This window comes from Oreochromis aureus, linkage group 7 (assembly GCF_013358895.1).
Source record: "Oreochromis aureus strain Israel breed Guangdong linkage group 7, ZZ_aureus, whole genome shotgun sequence".
NCBI classification, from domain to species: domain Eukaryota; kingdom Metazoa; phylum Chordata; class Actinopteri; order Cichliformes; family Cichlidae; genus Oreochromis; species Oreochromis aureus.
This window is the reverse complement of record NC_052948.1, coordinates 2,058,474-2,076,411: the sequence shown is the minus strand read 5'-3', so window position 1 is coordinate 2,076,411 and position 17,938 is coordinate 2,058,474. Positions and strand designations below refer to the sequence as shown.

The following is a 17,938-nucleotide window of genomic DNA, read 5'->3' as shown; positions in this document are numbered from 1 at the left end:
AAACACATTTTGTGATATCTTATTTCTAATAATCAACACCTTTTGCCATGGGAGGACATCCTGTTACGCAGTGAGTATATTTAAATTTGTGAGCACATTCATTTTTGAATGAGTATTACAGAGGCTTTATGATGGGCACCGAAACAAGGCAGTCTGTTTAAGTCTGTGGAGGCTTAGGCGGTGGAGTGCATATTTATTTGTGCATCTGTAAAACGAATGTATAAGACATAAAATACCAGATGGTACAGAGATTACATATGTGATCAAGTATATATATCCTCTGTGGCTTCATACCTCTGATTTTCTACATGCAGAAGCCAGAAGTGAACCTATAGCATATGTGCAAATAAGTCCATGCTTGTTTTCAAAGGTCTCCTCTGGCGAAAGCAAAGGAGAGGATATTTGCCAACCCATTTAACAGCCAAGCTGAAAAAAACGATGAAAAGTTCTTGCCAACTGCAGCAAACCCAAACCTTTCAATCAAACAGCTCTGTGCTGTGGAAATACACATATGAAAACACATATAAGCACACACACAGTTCAGCACACACAAGCTATAAGCAGGCGTAATTTCAGACACATCCAGCAACGCACAGGCACCCAGCAATGCATTCAAGCATTCAGGCAGATCGATAGGCTTTCAGGAAGCCAGTAACACCCAGGTTGAGCCCCCGAGGCTTTGGCCGAGTTATTCAGCAGTTTCCCTGGCCACTCAAGAGAGCCCATACTGGGCTCTGGTCCAAGAGTCAAAGATGGGAAAGCAGCACACGGGCGAGAGCGAAACTTTTCACAAGTATTCTAAAAGTACTTCTCTCACTTCTCTGAAGGAAGCCAACGTTATCTCTTCAGTGGATTCACAGTGAATTTAAAAAGTATAATTTATTTTGTCGGCCGAAAACAGATGGTCAAGAAGTTCAGGGAATGAGCGGTCTCTGCCTCACCTGTCTCAGCTGTCCACCTGCATTACAGTGGACACAGAGTGTCAGTGGTCTTAAATATGTTGTTTGGAAACAACGTAACAAATGAAATGAAAACAAGCAAAATCAAACACATCTCCAAAACACATCTCTCAGATGAGCGTCATCTTTTTATATGTTGAATTTTATTTAGATTATTTCCAAATGTATTACTTCAAAAAGATCAAACAATGTATTTCACTCAAAGCGGACGTTTTGATAAAACACTTTTTTTGTTTAGAATACAAAACATCACGACAAAGGAAAAACTACATCAAACTACAGCAAACACACACAAATAACTATTCAACATATTTTTAAGAGAAAGCAACCTTTTTAACACAACTTCACATACTATCAATTTAAGATGGAAAACTGGTGATTCATAGAATATCCATTTGAATTGCTGCTGGGTGATAAATAAAGACATAAATAGAGCTACATACTGCTTATGTTTAGACCTTTAAGAAAGGTGGAGGGCATTAAAATTTTAAGTAGACCAGGTAGGTCTTCCAGTTCTGACTGACGCTTGTATTCTCTTTGAAAACATAACACTCAGGCATTGGTTGCGTGCAAATCTTTGTGTCTTTATTAAAGAAGCACCAAAATAGCACGATACAGCTGCTTGCATCTTGTCGCTAAAACTGAATTTCCTCATAATTAGAATTTTACTTTCTGTAGAGCAGGGATGGATAAAAGCAGGGTTATAAAATAATGAGGTGAAGATTGTGTGAAAGGGTTTGACAGAATGATAAATATGTAACTTGTTTCGTAGCTGTCCTCTGCAGCGATGTTTAAAGGAAAGATAGATAAACATGCCATCCAATGGATGAAACAACAGCACGCAACAACATATACACACTAAGATTTATCATTTCAAAAGGGCAGAAAACTCACAGATTCACTGTGTACACAGCAGACAAACACAAACACAATATGATTGATTTGTATTACTTTGTATTATGTTGTACTAATACTTCAGGGGTTTGCGGCTCCTAAAATGTAAGGACGTAAGACAATGCCACCTTTTGTTAAAAGTTAATGGTTTCCTTCAGCATTCCTATTTATATATGACAAAATAGCATCTCAGTACGTAACGCGACCATCAGCCTTGCGTTGAAGACAGAAAATTAATTGGCCAATGCTTATAAAAATGGAACTATATTTCATCAGCGGGGTTTCTCAAACTGTCACACTAGGAAAGTTCTGCTAATGTAGTATCCAGTTGTTCATGGTTTCAAAATAACTCAATGAGGCTGAGAAGGCTTCATAACTTGAGGAAATGTTTTTCATCGCAGTGAATCCAGAGTTAGATTAAAGTTTCCAAGAGTGAAAGTTATTTCCCTCCAAATGCAGACCTGACTGACCTAGAATGACTAAAACTTGGGTTATGAGAAAACACAGAAGTTGAGCTTATACAAGTAAAAAACTGCATATAAGGTAAATTCAACAGTGCATAAATGATCAAATGTAGAAAAGTGGAAAAGTCACGCAGATGGCTTTTGCTTGTTTGCTGAAGAGTCCAGTTCTGCTTTACTTGAATCTATTGACACTGATTACAATAGAAATAATAAATTAAACAACATCTTAGATGTACAGAAAATAGTGGCACTGGTTTCTGGCGTGCTTGATTTAACTCTTATCTTCATCCATATATTGGATATATATCCATCTGCCATGAGCAAGTGGGCAGAGGGCATCGAATTCTCTGCAGCTTTTAGACTTTAGCTCCGATGATTACCTTTGTCAGTTTCATCACATAGAGGAGAAGAGCTGTTTAGTGCTGAATGAAAATAGTTTTGCGTTCACTGTTTCACACTCCTTCCCACTCGCTATAAATCTACCTCACTCAGGTTATTTGCAGACAAAGCAGATGGATGATCACAAGAACCTCCAACAAATGTTCTTTAATAGAAAGTCCCATTTAAAAAAAACAAACCTGCAAGATGTTTGCAGGCAGGATCCCAGCTGGTGCAAACCGCTCTGACTGACTGCAATCTCTGATCATTTTACGCTATCACATGCTTTTTGAATCAAGATGTGCCAACGTCTGGTCAGAAGAATGCAATATTAATCTTGACAGTTTATATCTGCCTGCCAAAACCTGCTCTCTAAATCCCCTCAAAGCTGCATTTAAAAACATCATGTTACTAATTGATGAACAGCCTCTTAGTGAGCAGCCTGCATTGAATTAAACATGTGGATATTTTTCATTCCAGGAGTGCTGTGAAATATATTTGTTAGATCTAAGAGAAGATATACCGCAGTTTACATCAGAAATGTACTTTTTTTTCATCACTGTTAAGTAGGTTAGGCAGAATGGACACATGATTATAGGAAGGAACCCAGAGTGATCTCCATCAGGGACACGAGAAGAAACGAGTAAGTGAGAGAGACCGAGGGCAGACACAGAGGAGACACTGAGAGAGAGAGCCATAGTATATCAGCTGGGTGCCAGTTGCACCATTATTGCAGATGGGGTCTTGGCAGGGCCGTCCCTTTGCCCCTGATGATCTGTGATTGCAGCCTCTACAGAATCCCTCTCAGGGCTAACTAATGTCAGTATGTGTTCCTGCAGAGGTCCTGTTCATGGCCTGCTGCATTTGTGAAAGGGGATATATTCATCTAAAAGTCGCACATGTCAAAGATAAAAATGAATGCCATGAGAACATCAAATAAAACGCATTTTAGCCTAATTTAAATTCCCCAGAGCAAATTGGCAGCACGAATCTTGACTGTAATCTGACCTGGTACCTTGTCATTCTTAACTACACCTGTAATCAATATTTGAATATCAACAGTAGATCAAATCACTCTGTGCTCTTTATAAAGCGTCAGTGATGCTGACAAGTTCTGGAAAAAATATCACGATTTGTTCATAGCATCTTTTAGCTTATTGTTTTGGGTTTGCAGCTTCATAATGTTATTTTATTTCATTTTGAACTTCGTATGCTCCCTGCACAGGCGGAGGTTCACGTTTCCCTCAGAGGTTAGAGACAAAAATAATAAAGTGTCATTTATAAAGTGTTTTATGTGCTTTTATGTGTAATTAGTAAAGTGTCCATGAGCAGCTTTGCACAGTGAATACAGTATAACTAACTAACTAAATAAATAAAGTAACAGTATGAGTATCAGGTCTTCACAGCTTGTTCCCATTGCTGCTCAGCTGCTGCAGGTTAAGAGGGACACTGGTATTTCTTGCAACATCAATATTGAGGTATTGCAGACCTCTAACCACGTTACTTTAACGTGTTTATCATTATCGACATGTAACATTTGAGGCAACAATGTAGGGTCAAGTAAGCAAGGCTGTAGTCAGACCAGGCCAGAGACCGAATGGCAACCATGGAAGTGGTGGACTTGTCTACTAACGTGACTGCTACTCTACGAGTTGTGGAGAGATGTGTTGAAACAGGCTGGCCACAGTGTTGAGGCACAAATCTTTGCAAATTCTCCGTGCTCAGTTTAGAGCATACTTTTTTGAGATTTTTTGGTGCAGCACCTTCTTTGCAACTGATTTCAACCAGCGAGAGCCAGCAACCTCCAGGAAGTACTGCCAACCAGTACTGCCAACCCCCTAGCCACTGGCGGTTGTACCACTTTCAATATGGTGGAAAATTCTCAAGCAATGTGTTTTATCAATATTTTAATCAGTCTTGTTGAAATGTAGAAGCTGGTGGATCCGATTCTCCAAATGTATTCATTTATTTTAAATCAAGGTCAGTGGTAAGTGACATAACAAACAAACAAGAAAAAGCCATCCCATTAAAATGGTTAAGTACAAGCACTGGACTGAAAACAAGTGAAAAAGTCACCAATGTCCAAAGAAAACATTTAACCTGAACAACTATTCCTCAAGATAAAAATTCATCTCTGGCTCCTTGGAAGAAAAATAAAAAAAATATGAATGGGTGGCTCAGGACATTTGCACAGCACTGTACATATCATCAGTCACTAATGTCATCATATAACATTCTTAGGGAAAGTGAACAACATTGATTACATTTTAGTAAAAAGTCTCAATGACAACCTGCTATGCTAAAAAATTAGGCTAATGGATGTTTGATGTTGTTTGTTGCTTGACCCCTACGGCGCCTCCTGCGGGTGGTGGACCTGCAGGAGGATGGGCCCATGTCCCTTTTTCAGGCTGTGCCCGATGGACTAAGGCCCGGCCACCAGACGCTCTCCCTTGGGCAGGCTCCCCGGGCTTGTAGCCCTATCCTGGGCAGGGTGAACTATTCCTCATAGGGATCTTCTGAATTGCTCTTTGTCTGGTCCCTCACCCAGGACCAGTTTGCCATGGCCTACCAGGGGGCAAAAGCCCCTGGAGAACATAGCACCTGGGATCCCTGGGACACACTAACCCCTCCACCATGATAAGGTAGCAATTTGCAGAGGGGCCTAGAGAGAGCTGAGTGTTAACGCGAAGCTCTCAATTTACCGGTCGATCTACATCCCTACTCTCACCTATGGTCACGAGCTGTGTGTAGTGACTGAAAGAACAAGATCGCCGATACAAGCAGTGGAAATGAGCTTCTTCTGAAGGGTGACTCCTGGGTGAGGTGTTCCGGGCATGTCCGACCGGGAGGAGGTCCCGGGGCAGACCCAGGACATGCTAAATGTCCACAACAAACATTCCAGCTAAAGGCTTCAAAACAACAGTTCCCAAACCAACAGGCGACCCCATGGTGGATACAGCCATACAGTTTATAGTCTATGGATAGACCCTTTTACATTATATTATTATAATAACCGCATTATTATATTAAGTAATACTGCTACAGATATCACCTTGTACCTTGCTGCCTACAAATGGAGTCTGAAAATGTCAAGAAGGCATTTTCCTTGATGACTTGTGATGTGCCATAAAAAAGAAGCTGCTGCCACTTGAGCTTCATGTTTTGATCTATCGCTTCTCTAAAACCTCCAGCATTTACTCGCCTGTTCCTGCAAATACATTCACCCCCAGCTCTATCCTAACCTAAAAGAAGCCTCCAGTCACAAGTTGACCCATATAAGGATGAACTGTGAGCCAGGTCAGTCTGTTTTTCATGAACAATATCAGCTGTTAAAAACAAATACCAAAACCCACAGTTCACATGTTGTACATACGATCCTCAAATGCACAAACATGTTGTCTGTGAAACATCCACCCACACATTCACATACTCCACACATGCACACATGCCAGTAATGGCCTTTCCTGTAATTACAGTCATTTGTCAAAAGCACACCTTGATTTATGGTCAAATTAAAAATACACCGGAAAAGAAGCTGCAGGTCCTGGTAACTCTGGGTACAGTGAGTGATTAATGCTGCACCATTACAGGCATGAGAGTGGCATGATCCGGATACGCACCTTGCCATGCTGGACATAGTAAGTAGAAACATCAATCCCTGCATTCCCAGTCTCTGGTTGACAGAGTGGGTGCACAGTGGGTGGGTGACTGGGGTAACATCGGTCAGGGTGACAGTGGTTTGAGAATGGTGCAGAGCAGGGCTGCCAAAATTAGTAAGTAGCACAAGAATGTGAGGGGCACAGCTGTTTTATTACACAGAAAAGGTAGGCTGTTTATAGCCGCGCACCGACTCCTTACAGGGCATCTTCTTAATAAGGTATTTGCTTTACTTTATGCACACACCAAGAGAAAAGCATTTGGCTATGAGCCCAGTGGCATTTTGCTGTGGAATACAAATAAGCTCGGGATTAAAATATGCTTTCACTACACTACCTTGTAAATACACTCATTGCATTTCTGTTATTCCTCTTTCACTGGAGACAGCTTGATGGCTTTTTGTCTAAAGTAACAGTGGTAAAATAACGAGGTACTCGGTGACATTGTGAATATTTGCAAGCAGTGGAAAAGCAATATTTTTAAGCGTGGCTGCGGAAGTAAAAATATGAACTAAATAACCCAGAAAATGAATGATAAAGCTCATCTTTCATGTGCAACATGATGGACTACTTGATCACAGATAACTGTCTTTGTGTTCTTGTGTCTGTGGTTTGCAGCAAAACAAATTCCACAGACAACATCTCGGGCCCTGAGAAAGAAGGACGGCAAACTTTATCATCTGAACTTGGACAGCAGAGCCGAGCAGGAGTGAAGCAAACATAAAACAGATGAGCGAGCTGTTCCATTTGTCCAGTTTATCTAAAACTACTAGGATATATAAGAATTCAAGTACTTTTAAATTGCCTCATTGATAAAGTCGAAGGGAATACAGGCAAGAGACACGAATTGTGCCAGTGGAGAAATCTTTAGAGCTCAATGCAGTTAATGTGCCTCGGGGCCTGCGCCAGCCAGGAGAGCTCCAAAGACTGTATCTGAACAAAGTGGAAAGCTTATGGCGAGCAATGCCAAGCCTGAAGAAGACCACCCTCCCTGAGGTCATTTTTTTGAAGTCTTCAGAAATGCTTAGTTAAGAAGCATGAGTAATGCTATGTAGAATGCTAAAAGCTGCCATGTTTTCACGAGGAATCACATGGGATTGGGGGTGGGATTGTGGAAAGCCTTTACAGAGCTATGGTTTGCTCTGCAGGAAACAGATAAGGTGGCTTTCTACATTTTCCTCCCTATTTTATCAGCTGTCCACATGGCGTGCCCTCAACTCTGGGTACCCCATAAAATCCACACCGTATTTCCTCCTAAAGTTTGCATAAGTTATCAGTGTGTCATGTCTTCCTATGATGCCTCCTGGCTATAACTGCTCATGAAGAAGTCCTTTATTTTTACACAGTAAGAGCCTCAGTGATGCTCTGCCTGCCAAGGTGGTGACAGCAAACATCGACTTTAGCGTCGCCTCGTAGGGCAGTGACGAAACAAACAAGTGTGCAAAATAAGGCGAGACATAACGTAGTTTCAAAATATTCTTCACTCTGTTTCTCAGCGTCGTCTCATAAACCACTGAGAGAACAAACTGAAACTTTTTAGAAGAGGACGTCTAATCTTTCTTTCACCACAGAACCTACCTAATGCATCTCAGCCCTCTGACAAACACTGGTCTTTGAAATACTCAAACAAAATCTGTCAGTTCTTGCTGTAAAACAAATAAGGGTGTCATCCACTTTCAAATTCCTCCTTCAATCCAAGGCCGTGGGCTGTTCAGCAAACAGCTTGTATTCTGTTCATCTACATAATATTTTCTTGCTGGAAGTGTGAAATGCTTTTTGTTCCTTATATGTTATGTTCAGTTTTCAGTTGCAGTGTAATTAGATTTTGGGTGTTTTCACACCTGTGGTGTTTAGTTCATTCATATTGAACTCTTTCCCCTTTGGTGCGGTTCGTTTGTGCACAGATGTGGGTGCAGACCAAAATAACTGCACTGAGACCCTTCAAGGAGGCATTCCTGGTGCGTCTCCAGAAGAACTCTAAAGGAGTTTGTTTGTGGTGTGAACATGATTACTTCCTAAGCTACGTATGGTTTGTATTCTTAATGTGGCAGGTCCTACAGATGTGCAAAGGTCTGTACGAGTTACCAATTAGCTGTGAAATGAATGTAAATGATCTGTGTTCTCCAGTAGTGCAGAACACAGCACCTTCTTCCTGTATTCACGTTTGTTGCTGCATCTCAGCAATAAAGGGGCTCCATAATCTGACGTGGTTTGTATGTCTGTGAAGGTTCTCAGTCATCCAGGTCATCGTAGTCTAAGGAGTTTGCAAAGAAAAGCGTCTGGACTTCTTTGAGTTGCTTGAAGACGTTTCACCTCTCATCTGAGAAGCCTCTTCAGCTCTAAGATCAATGGGGGTCCATGTCCCTCTTTGGGGACACTCCCATAGTGCTTAAATCTGGGACTCTCTGTTTGACCTTAGGACTGAAGAAGCTTCTCGGATGAGAGGTCTTCAAGCAACTTAAAGAGGTCCAGACACTTTTTTTCTCTGTGTGAAAAACTAAACTGATGGGAAACATTCACAAACTCATCAACTGATCCAGGCCAGAGTGAACGACCTATAGTAAAAGATGTAAAAATGCCCTTATATAAAGAAACATATCGGCGATGATATGGTACGTTTCAGAAAGTCCTGCATGGACGCTGTGGTGGTTGCTACTGCAGTAAAACTACACAAAATTAAAGAGATGAAATTTAAAGTGACGGATCAATTTCAGTGAAAACAGCTGTTTGATAGATAGCAGGACTTTCTCACTGACTCGAACATCTTTTACGTTAATAAACCCAGCTCCTTGTTTAACGCAGTTTTCAGGCTTTTCTATTAAAGCTTTTATATTTTTAAATGAATTTCTTCTTTGTTCAGAACATTCAGGGTATGTCGATGTTCAGAACAGTTTTTAAATTGAGCTGTAGGCTGCATGAGGTTAATTCAGTCGACAGAAGCAGATTATTTTTCTCCTTCACATCATAGTTGCTGCATTCGGGGATGTGAAGTTCGCTGCTGAAGCTTTTACAGTTTCACTATACAAAACCTGACACAGACAATGAGTTTCGCTGTGTGTGCATCACATGTAGCTGAAGGGAAAGGATGGAGCACACTGCTTCTCCTTACATATGCAGTGTAACAATTTAAAAGGTCTTTATATTTACGATGTTAAAATTGTAATATTTATGATGTCATAAGCAGGTTTTTTTTCCAGTCATAATTTTCACATTTCCATGTGCCTACATTTCTATCACATATATTATATTTAATAACCAGATGAGTAGGAGCAAAAACAAAAGGTGCAATAAAACTATGCTTGGAGTAAAACCTAGAGGTAGAACGGAATTACGAGGCAGTAGTGACGGAGTAATAAACAAAGCGCCAGCAAAGCCAGCGAGAGTTGGACAGATAGGGAAAGAGTCGCCGTTACTGTATTTCTGTATGCATTTGTTTCTCAGAAATGCCCATTAGCCGAGATGGATGTCCTTGAACCCAGGTCTGCGCCAACAGGTATCTCTCACTAACAGACCGCCCCTCCACTAGTAATTACACAGGGAGGTCTGCAGCAGGTGGCACTGGGCTGAGCAGCATTTACATAAATCTGCATGTGTCACTGAGCCTGGCTGCAGCCTCTGGCACTCTTTATACATCCTGCTCACACTCAGCAGACAGTTTGTTCAAATTTAACAAAAATGGATCGTAGTGAGGTAAAATAGCATCGATACTCTCAGAGATGTACTCGTAAAGCACTGACTTTAGTTCATGCTAACAAACGGTTTTCCATTTTACTCTGAAATCACACAAACACACTGTAAAGTATGCACCCACACTGTCCACATGCTGTTATTTTGCTTTGATTTTCATCATGAATCTAACATTCTTGCATCTGGTCAATTCAGCGACGTATTACACAGCATTCACTAACGTAACAATAGAGTCAATACTAATTACACATGTTTTGTTGAACACAGAATGCTGAAATCACGTCCCCTATCTGTTTCTTTTTCTGGGTTTCTATATTTCACATATTCGTCTGGTCTTTTCACAAGCTATTCAGCTTTAGCAGCTATTGAAGTGCAGTGTTTGTACAAGCGATTAAATCTTTAAGAAACATTTGAAATGATCAAACAAGTATTTAAAGTAAAAGATTTCTGTTGAACAGCTACGAGCAAATAGGCGCTCCCAGCATGCATCTCGGGTTTTCTTTGTAACAAATGCACAACAAGCCTGAACCCACAGTTTTATATGCATGTACGCGTGTGGCCACTAACATGCCTATACTTCTGTGAGCAGTGGGACCCCCCACCCCCCAATGGTGAGAGGTGTTTCTGCTGACAGGAGCATATTCAAGGTAATGGAACCACTGTGTTGTCCCAGAGCAGGGCACTAAAGCAGAACTGAGTTCTGTCTCCTACTACACGCACCACTGAACCTCCAGATGACAAAGTGCCTCGCTGGCTGACCAAATCAAATACAATAAAGCTGAAAAAGAAGAAAGAAGATTGAAGGAGAAATTCTTAGATTTGTCATATTTTGCTGTATAGGCAGGAAAGTATGTATTTTCAATTGAAAAAGCTGTCCATCAGGTGAATACCACACAAAGAAACTCGACAAGCACTAAAAGCACTGTGAGCTCAAAAGAAGTCAGCCTGTTACTGCTGTGTATATAGATGCAACACAATATGCGCATGTCAGTGAGGCAGGTGATTACATTCTGCAGGTGTAGCTTCTTAATGCGGAGAAGAATAGTGGGGATGATTAAATAAAGAAAGAAGAGGTTGAATAATGAGAGGGGAATGAAAACAAGTTCCTCAATAAATGACAGAATGAATAAGACGCCATAAATTATTCCCATTTCAATTTACATATTTCGTTTGTATTTCATCATGTTATACAAATAAAATAACAAATGAGTGGAAAAATGAATTATTAAGCAAATAAATAAGTAGAAACTCAGCTCTGCAATAAAACTACCGCTAGATGACTTCGCCTTGTCGATTTCTGTGGAAAGACGCCATAACTCACAACCCCAAAGGAGCAGACTGCTAGCCAGCAGACATTATTGCTGATCTCTATAGAGACCAAGTGAAGTTGTCTAGATGGGCATTGCCAGAGTGCCCCAAAGGAGCAAAATGGACCAATAAGTTGTGGTTGCAATATCGAGTTGAGATTGGACATGTTCAGGAGGCTGTGGGGAAACTAACTGGTCACTGCATTAACTTAGGAGTGACAAGACTGACTCACAAGTGGCTCAGAGACAGAACTAAGCCTCCGTGACATGGACTCGTCAGCTGTGAACTCTTCGAACTCTTAAATCTTAAAGGTTTTGATTTTAAACCTGCTGAGATCAAACGCAATTTTCTGCATACAGAGGAAAATGCAACTCAGAGTCTGTTAGGGACTGGAGCTTTGCAGAAAGCTAAGTCAACTCGAGCATGTAACCGTTGAACTGGGACTCAAAAGCTCCAGCAAACACGCTTGCATATGAGCACACACAGTTAACTAAGCAGCTCAAAGCTGTCTTCAGGGGAGGAACAAAGAGGGAAAATACTTTAGTAAATATCATTCAATCAAGGAGAATAATTCATTTGCAGACAAAAAGGATGTTGTTGTTGTCACTGTGGTGCACAGAAGCAACCCGTTTTACCCCATGTTTATAATCAAATGAATTTTAATGAACATGCACACACACATAATTCCACCTTGACCCGGTAGGAACCTGCTGCTCTGCCTAGATCCCCGTAATATGCTGCTGGTCAAATCCTCCAAACCCAGACAGATGAAGGAAAGGATATTTGTGTTGGTTTGAATTGTGGTGTGAAATGAGAGAATTTAACCAATTTACTGACCTTGAAGAAGACGTTGTCCTTTTTGGAAAGGACCTCTGTACATCACCTGGTACTTTTTGACCTGGAAGCCAGGCACACAGCCCTCGTGGCCACCATCCCCTTGGCCACCCACATGGGCAACCTGCAACACAGAAAACACCAACAGTCAGAATATCACAGATAAGCGCGTGGTTCAGACCAAAGCTGGAATAACAGAAACACATTTTTAAAGATGCAATTCCCCTAAATAAACAGCAAAAGCAAAAAGCAGATATGTAAATAAGCCGTGGCAAAGAAAAAGCAGCAATACTCAACTATTAAATATCACCAACTTAGTGTTGCACTTCTAACACTGTAGGAATTCTTCTGACTTTTCCCCCCACAGTTTCACCTCTGACCCAAACATAAGGCATCAGGAGTTGAGCTGTGTGATGCTAGCAGCTAATGTGTCATTAGACCACAGACCTCATATAAATCTTCCTTTCTAGTTTTTACAACAAACCTTTTCTGAGTAGTACTACTCAGAAACTGCATATTTACACATGCACAACTTATTATGGTGAGAGTGTTAGAACGATCAGTTTTTACATTACAGTTTAAACCAAATAACAACGATAGTCTTTGTCTGTGTGATTCGATATTTTCTCCTCTGAGTTTGGCTCTTCAGGTGTTACTCGACACACGAGTATGGCTTTATTTATTTTTTATTTTTAGTGTTCATAGATTTTTGTCTTTTTCTCAATGTGCTACTTTACAATTTAAATTTAAAACTACCCTCCTTGACTTTTTACTGATAAACTGTCTTTCTCAAAAAGAGCAAAAAAACTCATTTATTCAGGTTATAGAAATATTTAAAGGCGAAAAAAGTTTAGCCCCTGTTTTTCAAAGAAGGATTCCTTTAAAGGGTGGATGTTCCCATGGAAACAGGCTGTAAAATGACTGAAGGGATTTTCAAACCAAACATCCTCTAGGCTGGAACATATCAGAGCAACACTAATACTTCACATTGATTAAGGGTATGCTGTTAAAGATGTGTTAAAGAGCTAATGATAGGACAGCTTTTCTTTCAGGTTATTGTTCTTTTTACCTACAGTTTTTATGTCCAGCATTAAAAATATGTGTTGTCATTGGAATAATATATAAATAATAGTTTTTTAAGTGTGATTTACTTTTTTCAAACAAGTCATGATAGAGTATTTTGTGGAAGATCCAAGGTGGCACCAACACTGTCAGAAATAAGGTTAGAAACATTTTGTAATATTCCAGGTAAATTTTGTATCATTAAAAAAAATCTCCAGGCAGTTTACTAGAGACTGATGAGGTGCAACAAATACTTTAGCAAGGTGCAGCCAGGGTGTCATCATCCCCACATCCTGGGGGATGAACAAAAGGTGCGTTGAACGCGTTGAATGGAAGTGAGGAACAACGTTAGGATCAGAGGCAGCACAGAGGGAAGTTAGCCATCCATCAGAGCTGCAGAATGGTGGAAGTACCGCAAGCTGTCCACACAGATACCAAGCAAAGACTCAAAGCCTTGGATAACCACTTGAAGAGGTGTACAATAGAGTTTTAAGCCAGGAACCATCCAAGGTGTGATTAATATGTGTGAACCAGTTGGGGCTAATGCTAAGAAAATATTGTGGGGTACAATTTCTGATTTTATAGAGTTATTGTAATTATACATTTTCCAGTGGTCTCCTGGTGCCCTGCATCTCTTCATAAACCTCACAGAACTCGACTATTCTTAAAAGCCTCATGTTTTTACCGAGAATAAGAAATAAATAATTTCACAGCTCTCACTTTCTGAAATGTATCTCTGATAACATTTTTTAAAACCTTTGTTTTATAGATATACTACAGTTACAGCAACTTTGAAACTGTGAAGGCTGATCATTTTATCACTTCAAATGATTTCACAGGTTTACAAAACTGCGTAGTGTTAGTTAGTCTTAGTGTTTGTGTCACAGTGTAAAGGAGCAGCCGAGAGATGAAGAGATCAGTCAGTCACTAATAGAAAAAATCTAAATATGTCTACATACTGAACTTAAATTAAGGGGGGTTTTATGCAAATGCAGCAGTCACTAGGGATGGGTATCGAAACCCGGTTATTGTTGAGAACCGGTTCCCACTGTTTCAATTCCTTGGAATTGTTTGCCATTTTTGCAAACGATTCCTTATCGATTCAGTCGCCCGAATGAGCGTCACCACGCTGCGGGCGTCATTTACCTGGCAGGGCGCCTAAGCAGCTCAAACGCTCAAAAGTTTTGTCATACTTTACGAGAACGGATGACAACAGGGCAACTTGCAATACTTGCAAAGTAGATATTTCATTAAGGGAGGAAACACTACGAATATGCAAAAGCATTTGCTCACAAAACACGCGATGAACTTAAATGAATGTCGTGTTTTTAATTCCGCTCCGGACTCGTGAATCTCAACCCAGCAGCAGCGGTAACGTTTGCACGTCATCTCCCGTTAATGCGGCAGGTAAATAATCAGCTAACAGTGCATATTATGTTAGCGCGATCTGCTTTATTACAAAACCTGCCATTACTGTGCATTTAGGTGACCATGATGAGACAGACAGACAGGGTCTGGCTGGCGCTCGCTGGCAGTTGTCGCTGCAGTCTACCGGTAGCGTCTCTTTTCAGGCCCGAATGTCACCGAGCAGTGACTAGTTTGTGGTCAAAACCTTGCAGCCATTTGCCACAGCAGATGGTAAGTGAATGTGTTTAATTGTAGGCAGGGACATTACTGGATATTCTTGTGTAATTGCTACAGAATAATTTATGTTATACTTTGTTATTGCTACAGAAGAATATTTATTTTATTATTTTACGTTTACAATTTTCCCGGGGACCCTGTGACACCCCATTGAAGAGTCAGAGGCTGTGGATCTCTTAAGATCTCACTGTTGGGTTTGTAAGGCCATGTTACTCCTAAATTTCTATCTTGTTCAAAGAGAAGATATAAAACAGTTCTAAGCTAATCGACCTTAGTGTTCTCCTTTTTTAAAAATAAGAATCGATAAGAGAATCGATAAAGAATCGGAATCGTTAAAATCTTATCAATACCCATCCCTAGCAGTCACAATATTTTATTTCCTCTAATGTGAAATGTTATTGTGCTACAGAGTCAATTAACACTTTTTTTCCACAAATACACAGTTTAATCTCAGCGGCTCATTGTACTAACATTATACTGACCTGCCTCCTATTAAGCAAGAGGACTGACAAGTAACCAGTCATTCACAAATAACCATATACAGTACATTCACATTTACACTTGTTGTTTTATTGTCTTATTTCTTCTATTTTATATTTTTTTGCACCATTGTTTTAAAATACAAACAAAATTTCATGCTGAAATATTTATTTCATGATATAAGATATGACTTAAAAGACACAAAGCTTTGCCGTAATTGTGTATCAAGATCCAGCTCCATGGTAAACAAGCTTTGTCCACCACAAGGCCATAGAGGTCATTACATACACCAGAGGTGGTAAAAGTAACGATATTCTTTACTTAAGTAGAAGTACAAAATACTCCAGTAACACCTGAAGTACTGAATCAACTTCTTTACTGAAGTAAAAGTAAAAAAGTACAGTCTCTGAAATGTACTCAGACTAAGAAAGGAAAAAGTAACACCTCAAAGAGAAATGATACCAGATATTTTTATGCAAAGTCAACTAAACCTTTTGCTGTATCAATATAGTAATAAAATATAAGTACATGAGAATACAAATGTTATTTGAATGAAATTCTAATGAATGTATGAATCTGTTATGTAGGACACAAGCAGTGAAAGAAAAGTAATTTAACTCTATTTAGTTGTCTCCATTGTAGATGGTGAATTTGCCTTCACACCCAAACACTCAGGGGTTAAAGTGGGATTCAGCAGGTTGGGGAAACCTAGGATCAGTTGTAGTGGCTCGGTGTTGGACACAGAATCACAACCTGCTATAATTACTAATGTGAGCACCAGTGCAGGCTGTGATCAGCTGACCTGCTGCTCTTTGTGGATTTACATAACTGAATTCAACAAGATGTCAGCAGATGTTTCATGAGCTGTCCTGGCTGATTTCCATGTCCTACAGTGACAGCCCACTCTGTGTTGTCTTTATACTACACTGTATACAGTTGGTATAAGAGTGGAATTCAGGAAATTAATCTAAGCATCATCAGCTTAAATGCAGATTAATCTCCTATACTTAATGTAACTTGACAGTGACCATGAACACCACAGCTGCTGTGCACCAGTCAAACACAGTGCTTTACTGTAAATTCACCACAGTATTGCAAGTGAATCTGTTTATCCTGCACAAAGTCATTTTTAGATCTGCAGTGTATCAAGTACGACTGACCTTACCTTTAGGTATAACCTCTTTTTTCCCGTTCCTGTCCTGCCTGTCTTATATCTTTCTCCATCTCTGAGTGAACTTATCCCGCATTCTTTTCTCTCCCTAGAAATACAGCAGCTGTACCTTTAGCCAGCAACACACTGCAACAGACTGCACATAAGCAATTTGTGTGTTTGCTGATGTTTGTTGAGCTAACAGAAATCTTACATTTGAAATTACCTGACAACAACTGGCTGTCTGACAAAATTTTATGCTAAATTGTTCTTGACAATGAAGTTCAATGAAGATCCTGCCTGTGTACGCCAACACGGACATGATAAAAATATAAATGCACATATAGAAAAACTATTAAATGATTCCTCAACTTCACAGTATTTTTATCTGTTGGGTTCAATGAAAGTAATTATTTTTCATTTGTTTGTTTTTATGCCGAGTTCACTCCAGTCCCTCGGTTCTTTTTGATGTTTCTTTGAGGCTCTCATTGTTCAGCAGTAACTGGCTCTGTATATGTTTGCCAGAGTGCTACACAGAGGGGTTGCTATGGTCTGGTCTTAGGGAACAAAGAGCCTCGGCTGTATGAAAATACCTCTTCGGCCGGAACAATTATCTTGGTCAAGCAACTGAAAATTGTGTATTATGTAACAGTTTAATGAGATGATGGACACAGAGCCAAGGAGATAAATAAATCAGAAAGCATTTAGCAGGATATGTGGACAACATGAGAGAGAGGAGTGGAGTAAACAAGTCATGCAAATGGTAAGTGTCAGACAGCAGGATCATTTGGATCTAATAAAATTCTATTTTCAGCTTGCTGTATTACTTATGACTCTGCTTTACTCTTCAATATTGAATCAGCCAAAAAAGAAAGATGATCAGATCCCATCCAAAGAAAACAAAAGACAAAACTCTGACCACCCCTTTATCATTTTGCTAAATGTTAAATTATTTACTGTTATACTCTTTCATCTTATTTCATTTGGTTTTATAATTTAAAAACAGAAAGAAAGAGAAGAAAAAACAAATTCCCATCTATCCGTGCATTTGAGCTGCAGCCTATCCAAGCCGTCACAAGCTTAGACGTGGGGTACACCCTGCACCGGTCGCCAGTGTTTTGCAGGGTTAACATAGAGAGACGACCTTTCATGCTCACATTCACGGGCAATTTAGGATCAACAACATGCAAGTGTGTGAGATGAAGGAAGAAGCCAGAGAGGCCACAGAGGTATGCGGAGAACATGCAAAACTTCACATAGAAAAGTTCCAGCAAACTGAGGGCTGAGGTGAGGGGATGGTGCTAACCACCACCTAGACACATAATAATAATAATGGATTGCATTTATATAGCGCTTTTCTAGACAGTCAAAGCGCTTTACAATTCCACTATTCATTCACACACTGGTGGAGGCAAGCTACAG

The 17,938-nt window shown here is 40.1% G+C and overlaps 1 protein-coding gene across 3 annotated transcripts in view; it reads right to left on the bottom strand.

The window, feature by feature from the left end:
* cdh13 (cadherin 13, H-cadherin (heart)) overlaps positions 1-17,938 on the bottom strand; it is a 384,225-nt gene that overhangs the window by 266,837 nt on the left and 99,450 nt on the right. For all 3 annotated transcript variants that reach the window (XM_039614251.1, XM_039614252.1, XM_039614253.1), the window contains one exon: positions 12,184-12,304. In XM_039614251.1, the coding sequence (XP_039470185.1) occupies positions 12,184-12,304 (121 nt within the window). The remainder of the gene's footprint in view (positions 1-12,183; positions 12,305-17,938) is intronic.